Below are 9,530 nucleotides of genomic sequence, written 5' to 3' on the forward strand. Positions count from 1 at the left end.
CAGATAGACCCGTGCTGAGTCACAGCTGGGAGGCCCCGCAGCTTCCCCCTCCTTGCCTGCACCCCATCGCTCCTCCCCGCTTCAAAAAGGGAAGGAAAGGGCGAGCCCCAGCCCCGGCCCCAGCCCGGCGCGAGGTGCTGCAGCTGCGCGCCGCAGAGGACGGGCGAAACTCAGCGCGGCAGTGAGCGGGTCCCCCAACAAGTTCCCAACGCCGCCGGGATGGAGAGCCGGCCGTCGAAGGAGCCCGAGATCGAGCTCTTCGTCAAGGTGGGCTCGGCGAGGCCAGCTGGTGCTGTGGGCGGGTGGCAGGAGGTGGTGGCCGTCGTCGTGCTTCGGGAGACCTGGCGGGGTGGCGCGGGGAGCACCCGGCCCCGGGGGATGCTGTGGTCCAGCGGTGGCCCTGCCGCCCCGGGAACCACAAGGGCAGCAAGGGAGCGGGGCGAGCGTGCTCGGGGACCCCGATAAGACGAGCCACGGCTGGGAAAAGCAACAGGAGGGTGGGAACGCAGCAGGGCAGCTTCTTGAGCAGCTGCTGCAAGCTGGCATTGGGAAACGGAGTGGGTGCCCACGCGTGGGCGGGATGGGGCGGCTTCTTAGGTCAGCCCTGAGGATTATTCACTGGAAATGAGTTTTGCTCTTTTTTTTTTTTTTTTTTTTTTTTCCTTCCATTGAGCAATTTTTCAAGCGCCTCCTCGGGAACATTTCGACACTCCCGTTCCAAACATCTGCAGCCGCGCGGTCTCTGCTCCCCTCCTTGGAAATCAGTGCTGGGAAGGGTTATCCGAGGCTTTGCCCTATCCCCTTGCCAAAGCACTGCTTGCTGGGCGCCGAGCTTGGGCTGAGCCCCATGCGGTGTATTTGCTTAGAGAAAATCATTCAGGTCTTAAATTCCCTTTTCCACACCGCTTTTCATCCCACGGTGGCTGGGGAGAAGAGCAAAGCGCTGCATGAGGTGGCTGTGATGGCGGCAGCATGTTTGAGGGGTTTTTTTTGGAGGGAAGGGAAACAGAAAACAAAGCAGCGGCTTAGGACTTCCCCTAAATCTTAATTTAGCACCAAAAAACCCTTCTCGTGTGTCTGTCAGCAAACCGATGCTGCGCATCACCCTCTGAGCCCTCAGGGAACGGCGTCTGACTGCAGCCCACCCCAAGGTGCTCCTGAGCTTTTTTGGGGAGGAATTTCGGGCAGGTCTGGGGGACGTTGAGGTGATACAGGTCGGGGCGCTCCTTCCTCCTCGCGCTGCTTCACCGAGAGCAAAACCACAGGAACTTCTGAGCAACGTTGGGGTTTTGGTGCCTCGTGCAGGCGTGGGGCCTCAGGGTTGGGGCTGAGAGGCTGCGCCTCCCGGGCTGGGTTTGCCCATCATCTTGGAGGGGTTTTCCATCAGCTGGAGGGGTTTATTCATCATCTGGAGAGCTTTCTCCATCATCTGGAACGGTTTCTCTGACATCTGGAGGGGTTTCTCTGGCATCTGAAGGGGCTCATCCATCATCTGGAAGAGTTCAGCCATCATGTGCAGGGGTTCATCCATCATCCTGATGGGTTCCTGCATCATGTGGATGGGGAAACAGGGAGCAAAGTCAGTCAGGGTGGGGTCAGGGGGGCTGCAGGAGCCTGTGCTGAGCAGAGGAAGAGGCTCTTGCTGGAGAAGGAAGCAGAGAGCGATGACTTCCCCTCCTCGCTGCTTGGCTTTCGCTGGGGAGGGAAGACACGTGGCCTCCCCAAACCTTCCCCCGCGCTCCCTGGTGCCCACGAGCACCAGTGGAGCTTCCTCTTGATAAAGATTTGTCTCTGAGCATCCGAGGATGGGCTCTGGCTTAGGTTTGTTTTCTATTTCCTGCAGAGGCCATCCTGATTTTCCTTTCAGGGTGGCCTCACCAAGCCGTTGGTGCTGGTGATGCTCCAAGGGATGACATCGGCGTTGGCTTGCTGGGGATGGAGTCGGGAAGGGAGTGGAGATGCTCAATGGCACAAGAGCAGGGCAGCCCTGGAAGCTGTTTCCTATCCCTCCAGCCCCTCTCAGGATACCTAGACCCAAATTTTATCCATTCCCAAGCGGTCCTCTAGGGGCTGACAGGATGCTCCTGAGCTTCCACTACTCAGGAGCAACAACGTTTGTAAAGAGACACTCGGGTCACCGTGGAAAGAAGGATGCAGAGATTCCCATGAGAAACAGCAACTGAGAAACTTATCCCACTCTTCTTAGGGGCATCCTTTTGCGATAGCTGGGAATAGGAAACACCGGTTAAAGACCATTATCATTCTGGAAAGACTGGGAGGTGGTGACGTGGTAGAAAGGCAGAGCATCGCCTCCAGGTGACTGCTCAGAGCGTCGGTGTCCTGCTTTGGCCAGCTCGCCACCTCCGACGGGGGGAGCTGGGGGCCTCCAACCGAGGCCCCTCTGGCTCTCCCAGAGGGGCCGAGAGGGCTCCTGGGCAGGCCGCAGGCAGAGAGGAGTCTCCTAGCACTTGCCTCCACACCAGGGGAACTGGGCACAGGTCCCTGCATCTTCAGCTCCTGAAGCATCCTCTTCCTCCCTGCCTTTGGGTGCAAAGCCCCGGAGCTATCGCTGCTTCGTGCCTCCAGGTCCTCCGCAGCCCCGCCAGCCTCCCCCCTCAGCCCCAGACCCACAGCCGTAGTGCAGACCCCGGTGGCAGAGCCCCGGTGGCACTCGGTGTCCCCATGTCCCCACCGCTGGCGGGCTCCAGCCTGGAGCTTAGAGCACACGGCGACCGGCAGGTCACAGAGCATCCCACACACACATCCACGTCGGCGTGGGCAAGGATGGGGCTGGAAGCCCCCTGTTGTGCTCCCCCAGCCCCATATCCTCCCTGAGACGTGGACGATGCTTGTGCCTCCTGCCTGGGGGAGCCGTGCTTGGCTCAGCACAGCACAGGAGGCAGCAGACGAAAACAAGCTGCGCTTTTCCTGGCAAACATGAGAACATTTCCCCTCTCTGGCCTGGCCTCCCGGCCAAGCTGACCCTCCCTTCCTGTCCCATCCACTATCAATCCTCCTCCTCCTCCTCCTCTTCCTCCTCCTGGCTTTATCTTGGATCTCCGGGAAGGGTCCGACCCCAGCCATCCTGAGGGTGCTCTCTGCTTTCCCCGCAGGCTGGTCTGGATGGAGAAAACATCGGGAACTGCCCCTTCTGCCAGCGCCTCTTCATGGTGCTGTGGCTCAAGGGGGTGAAGTTCAACGTCACCACGGTGGACATGACCAGGTGAGGTGCCACCTCCACGCAGGTCCCTGCACTCCAGCCCTGCACAAAGATGTGCGAGCATCATTGGCACCCAGGTCTGAGGGCACACCAAAAGGTTGGGGGGCACCTCCCAGGCCCCCAGACCCCGTCTAGAATACAAGTGGGGATGCGCCCAGTACTGTGCGCCCACCCCAGCTTTGCCCCTTTATTTTCTCTGCTCCAGGAAACCCGAAGAGCTGAAGGATTTAGCGCCAGGCACCAACCCACCCTTCCTGCTGTTCAACAGGGAGCTGAAAACCGACTTCATCAAGATCGAGGAGTTCCTGGAGCAGACCCTGGGCCCACCCACGTAATTGCAGACCCGTGCCGCGTCGGGCTGGGCGGGTTGGGAAACCGAGGCAGGAGAGCGGCCGGGGCGGGGGATGGTGACAGCGTGGGACAGAAAACAATGGGAGGAAAAGCAGCACTCACCCTGCATGGGGCTGGAGCTGGAGCGGGGGGGGTGATGGTGCAGGTTTCCCCGGGAGCTGGTGGTTTTGCAGCTGGCAACGGCGACTGGTGTCGGGAGGGGGACGGGAGGTGACCCCCCCCCGTTTGCCTGCTCGTAGCCAAAGCAAACGCCCTGCACAAAAGAGGAAGCACTGGGCGCGTTTGTCAGCCACCTCCTCGGATGCGTCAGCCCTTGCGCAGCGCCCTGGGACACCTCTGCCTGCTGCTGCCACCCGCGGGTGCCACGCAGCCGCTTCTCTGCCCGTGCTGCCACCAGCGTCTCTTTTAAGGTACCCGCACCTGAGCCCCAAGTACAAGGAGTCCTTTGACGTGGGCAGCGACATCTTCGCCAAGTTCTCGGCGTACATCAAGAACCCGCGCAAAGAAGCAAACAGCAGTAAGAAAGTGGGCAGGGGCTGGAGGGGGGCACAGCCCGAGGGCTTCGCTCCTGTGGGCAAAGCCTGCTGAGGGTGTGGGAGGTGGCGGGGACCTGGCGCCTGGCTGAGGCCGCCACGTCCCCCCCCTGCCCTCCCAGACCTGGAGAAGGCGCTGCTGCGGGAGTTTCATCGGCTGGATCAGTACCTCAACAACCCGCTGCCCGAGGAGATCGACCAGGACAGCGTGGAGGACATCGCCGTCTCCAAGAGGAAATTCCTGGACGGGGACCACCTGACGCTGGCTGACTGCAACCTCCTGCCCAAGCTGCACATCATCAAGGTAGGGGCTCCCAGGGCCGGGCTGGGGACACCCTGTGAGCAGGGTCTCAGCCTCCTCCTCCTCCTCCTCTTCCTCCTCCTCCTCCTCCTCCTCTCCAGATTGCAGCCAAAAAGTACCGCGACTTCGAGATCCCGGCCGACATGACGGGCGTCTGGCGCTACCTCAACAACGCCTACGCCTGCGATGAGTTCAGCCACACGTGTCCCGCAGACGAGGAGATCATTCACACCTACGCCAGCGTGGCCAGGAAGATGACCTAGCCCCGCTGCAGGACCGCCGGTCCCTCCGCCTCCCACCAAACCCTGGCCAAGAGAGGGGCTGGAGGGGGGTTTGGCATCCCTAGACCCCAACCTGTGGAAACAGCGCCTTGCTTTGCACCCCCCCACGTGCCACCAGCACTGACCGCACCTATGGACCGGTCGCTGCGTGGCCACAGTGGCAACCGTGTCACTGTCCCTCCCCTCCCTCCCCTCCAAAGAAAAACCCAACACCCTGGTGTCATGACACATCATGGGAAAAGCCAAGCACCGGACTTCGTGGTGGAGACGAGACCTCCCAGCGGGTCCCACCACCGCCACCACCCGCGCTGGAAGAGGTGAGACCGCCCCAAAGGTCCCACCACCATCCGTGCTTGGGCCGGCTGCCTGTCCCACGAGGCATCCAGGCTCCAGCTGAAGACACCGAAAGCTCTTCCCCTACAGTTTATCTGCAGCGATAGCTTGCAACATGCGTCCGTGTCCTCGCGGGGACGTTTGGGCAGGTCGCTGCTGGGGATGGCGCTTGGTGTGCTGGTGCGGGGACCTGCTGGTGGCTGGGAAGGAGGGATGCGGGGACACACGGAGGGCTCTGCGGGGTCTCCTCACAGACCTGCAGCCCCAGGGCATCAGGGACATCCTGCAGGGGCCAGGCGGTGCTGGCTGTGAGCTCCCACCTGGCCCCTGTGAGATAACAGGTCCTGACGGACCCCCGCAGGAGATGCAGCCATGTGCAGCCCCACGTCCGCTGCCCCTTCCCTGCTCCCCACCAGCACTTCCCCACCTGATCTGGGGAGAGGCATGGAGCAGAGCATCCACCTGGTTCCCATACCCAGCACCAGCTGAAAGCTGCTTGGCAAAGCACCCAGGGAGACACCTGGGCAGGTTTGGTGCCAGCCCGGCTCAGTTTTTATGCCTTCCCACCAGGTGCCAAAGCCTCCCGGCCTCCCCATCCCACACCTCCACCTCCTCCAAGGGCTTCTGCCCATGCATGCCAACTCCGCCAGCCCCCTCGAGCCCCCATGGCCAGCAAAAAATACTGTACAGTGAGCGCCAGGGTCCCGCAGGGACCCGCGACGGCAGAGCCACCCGCCAGCTCTCACTGCCACCTCCCTCTTTGCACTAAAAGGTGTGTCCTCGCAAGCCTGCTCCCACAGCACCGGGTTTGGGGACTGGTTTTGTAACTGATGGGTTTCAGGTTGTTTGTTGGGTGTTATTTTTTTGTAACTAAGAACAGCAATAAACTTTATTTTAATACGCCTTGCTCGTGCACTGTCAGCGCCACGATCACCCCCACCCCAAGGCCAACCCCTGGCTTCCATGTCCCCTTGGCAGGTCGCAGGGGTCCCAGGGTCCCAGGACCTGCCAGGCCCCGGGCACTCACCTCTCTTTGCTGGGCTGCTGGGGCCCTGCTCTGTCTGGACAAGGGCATCTCCCTCAGCTCCCTCTGAGTGACCCCACAGCGGCCCTGTCCTTGGGTCCAGCTGCCCCTGAGCCCTGACCCTGCCCATTGCCGTCGGCTCCTTTCTGCTCATGGCTGGCTTCTGCAGCGGGCAGAGCCCGGACCAGGTTCCTGGGCACCAGGACTGCCGCTGGGGGCTCGCTGTCAGCCCCCCAGCCCGCTGCAGCGTCAGCCAGGCTCAGACCTGTCGGCACAAGGTCTGGGTTCAATGGGGAGATGGTGACGAGGATGGCCCCCAGCCCCCGTGTCCTTGCACAACTCCAGGGGCAGGGTGCCGGGAGCTCGGCCAGCCCAAGCACTTGGCTGCGGAGGTATTTTCCTGGCCTCAGGCACGTCATGGAGTTGCTAAAGCTCTGGAAGTCCCCGTGAGTCAGCCAAGTGGCAAGAGGAGCCGCGCGCCCGCTCACTTCCCAGCAGTGCCAGGCAGCAAGGCAGCAAGGCGACGGCCCTTCTCTGGGAGGCTGCTTGGCAGAGTGGCTGAGGTTGGAAGGGACCTCTGGAGGTCGTCTTGTCTCCTGCTGCAAGCCTTGAGCAGGTCACCAGGAGCCTGTGAGTTTTGGGGCACGCAGAGGTCCTCCTTTATGGCCCCCAGCCTCCCCCGGTGCTCTGCGACCTGTACGCACGCACCAGGTGCGTCGTCGCTTCTCCTGGCTCGGCCACCCCTCCCGGTGACAGGAGGGGACTGTCACTGCTCCCTCCACAGCTGTGTCACTCGTCAGTGAGGACGCTTGATAGATGCACGGCTGGGTTTCCAGGAGCTCTGCTGTTTGCCGGGGCTGTGCTGGGGAAGGAAGAGGGAGGGAAGGCCGGAGAGGTGACCCGTGCCCCCGGTGGGTTTGGAGAAGAGAACATGGGGCCAACACCTGGACAAAACACACAGATCCACACGTCCAGGCTGTTATGTCACGGCAAACCAAAGGGACCCTGGTTGAACATCATGCAAGGCATGGCCAGTGCCGGGGCCTGGATGTTTTTAGCTCCAACACCCACCTTTTTTCTCTGGAAAGCTGGTGGATGGAGGACTCGCAGCCAGCGTCCCAGCGGCAGGGTCATGAAAAGGGGTTTTCCTGGGAAAACAGCTACCACAACATCAGCCAGCTGGGATTGCTTCCCTTTAAATCTCTTTGCGTGGAAGGCTCAGCTCAGAGAAATCCAGCTGGCAGAGGGCCCTTTGGTGGCCTCAGACCAGCCACCTTCGCTGTGACAGCGTGTTCCTGGTGGCACCCTTCCTGGGAGCAGCGAGGAAGAGTTTCATGGGTCTCTGAAGGGGGGGGTGAGAAGGCACCAAGCTGGCTGCTTGCACCACTCTGCAGCCAGCCCCTGCACCGGGAGGACGAGGGGCATGGGGAGCCGTGGGGAGCAGAGGCGGAGGGGTGACACCCAGCCCTGCCACCTCGCTCCGGGACGCCAACCGAGCGCCCTGCAGACACTTGCCACGCGTCCCCAGACGAGGGCACTCCCAGACCAGTGCATGCAATGGGAAACGCTCTGCTCTGCAGCGAAGCCACCCCTGGGGCCACCTCCCAGCCAAGGGCTTGGCCCCGGCGTGGTCTGGGCACCCGCACTCGGGTCCCGCGGTGGAGCTGCCCATGGAGAAGCCGCACGGTCCGGAATGAGAAGTGCAGGAGGCTCATGCCTCCTGCAGCCTGCTCCAAAACCCACTTTTGGCAGCCCACACCGCACGGTCTCCAGCCCCAGCCCCTTGCATCTACTGCCTCCTGCCTCGTCCAACGCCAGGCAGGGCTCTTCCTGGGCCCCGGCAGCCGACAAAATGCTAGAGCTGAATTCGGCTCTGTCATTTCAGGAGCTGCCGTCTCCCTCGGGTTTGTTAAGTGCCGGATTTCCCATGCGGCAGCTGCAAAAGCCCCGCTAGCCCCCGCACAGAAAAATTCCCCTCTCCAATATTTCTGTAGCTGGCAGCTCAGCTCTCTGAGAATTAGTAATAAGAAATACCCTCTTGATAGCCCTTAACGGGCTGCTTCTAATAAAGAGCCGTTCCCAGCTGCATCCCCCTCATCGCTTTGATCTGGCACCAGCAGAAGTTCAAAACACCAACGGCACGGGGAGCAGGCCTGTCGAGGGGGGTGAGTCAGAGATTTTGCAGACTTCAGCAGCAAATACCCGCAGGCACAATGCCGAGGGGTGCCCTGGGTGTCTCGGGACCCATCTCCTCCTCTGCTGGTTCTGGGCTGCGGCGTGGGGCAGGAGCCAGGCTCAGCTCACGCCTGCAGCAGGGATGGAGGGATGGGATGCTGCGCGGGTGAGGGGCCTGCCCCTGCACGGCCCCATCCTGCAAAACGCTTTAACGCCTGCACAGACGGAGCAGAGCCTCTGGGCAGGCAGACCAAGCTGTGTGTGGCAGCACCAGGTCTCCACCGGTGCATGTGGGTGCGCGGCCCCGCGCTTTCTCACAGTGGCTCTGCATAGCCCCGCACCTGCTGGATGGTGCAAACCCCCCCAGCTCACATCCACTCAGAAACTCGTGCTGCTGAAATGCCAGAGCGAAATGTCACCAGCGCTTTGCCTTTTTCCACTCTCGCCGTTTCTGTTTCGCAGAGACTCTTCTGCCGCTTCAGCCCCCTGGGCTTGGGTGGCTCCTGCTGCGGCGAGCGCCTCGCCTGAGTCACCCGCGGGCTCAGAAAAGGGCTGCCTGTCTTCCGTGCTGTGAGAGCTGGCAGGCTGCTAGAAAAGCACCTGCTGCCTCCCGGAGCGAGCCCAGCACCCACCAGCCCAGCGTGGTCCCACCACCTCCCAGCACAGCAGCCCAGCACGGGCTGGCTGGCACGGTGCTCGGCGCTGAGGACCACTTCCAGGTCACCGGCGTGCGGACGTGACCTGGATTTTCGGGCTGTAGCTGGGATGCTGGCCAGCTGCAAGCAGGGCAGGGTCTCCACTCCTGGAGGTTTCCAAGCAGAAGCACGGCGTGCATCTCCAGAGCTCCTCGAGGAGATAAGCACCGCGGAGCTGCCGTTCACCTGGCAGCAGGATGCCGTGGCCACGGGGCTGCAGAGCAGCAAAAGCAGCCCCATGGGTTGGGTGCGGTGAGCTTGGGCAGAGCAGTGGCAACTGTAGATCAAATGCACCAAAAAGCTCCAAAGGAAGAAAAAAAAAAAAGAGAGGGTACTGTGAGGGAGGGAGGGAAGGCCAGTGTGGAACATTTTGCTCGAGGATTTAGAGATTACACCACTTTGACTCCTGTGTTTGCCTCAAAACCTCAACCCCTCTGAAGTCTGCCTGATGTGAAGATGGGGGAAATTCTTCTGACTTGGCTTTTGGGTTTGCTTTTTAAACACCTGAAAATGTAAAAGGCCATTTCACATAGCCCAGCGTGACAGCAGGTGTTTCTCCCCCCAGTTTTTTGTCGTAGCGAAAAAAGAAAGTGAAACCAGTGAAGGAAAATCAGACT

General features: G+C 61.3%; 1 protein-coding gene across 1 annotated transcript; it reads left to right on the forward strand.

Moving 5' to 3' along the window:
- The first annotated feature begins 121 nt into the window (after positions 1-121).
- On the forward strand, positions 122-5,922 carry LOC118245580 (chloride intracellular channel protein 2-like). The gene is made up of 6 exons (XM_035541906.2): positions 122-267; positions 3,114-3,223; positions 3,426-3,551; positions 3,982-4,088; positions 4,227-4,408; positions 4,507-5,922. The coding sequence occupies exons 1-6, from the start codon at positions 220-222 to the stop codon at positions 4,666-4,668; spliced, it is 735 nt and encodes a 244-aa protein (XP_035397799.1). The 5' UTR covers positions 122-219; the 3' UTR covers positions 4,669-5,922.
- Positions 5,923-9,530: the final 3,608 nt, after the last annotated feature.

This window comes from Cygnus atratus, chromosome 13 (genome assembly GCF_013377495.2).
Source record: "Cygnus atratus isolate AKBS03 ecotype Queensland, Australia chromosome 13, CAtr_DNAZoo_HiC_assembly, whole genome shotgun sequence".
Lineage (NCBI taxonomy): Eukaryota > Metazoa > Chordata > Aves > Anseriformes > Anatidae > Cygnus > Cygnus atratus.

Coding starts and splice junctions, on each gene's coding strand:
- LOC118245580 (XM_035541906.2), top strand. CDS start 220: ATGGAGAGCCGGCCGTCGAAGGAGCCCGAGATCGAGCTCTTCGTCAAG. Junction 268..3,113: donor AGATCGAGCTCTTCGTCAAG/GTGGGCTCGGCG, acceptor CTTTCCCCGCAG/GCTGGTCTGGATGGAGAAAA. Junction 4,089..4,226: donor GCGCAAAGAAGCAAACAGCA/GTAAGAAAGTGG, acceptor CTGCCCTCCCAG/ACCTGGAGAAGGCGCTGCTG.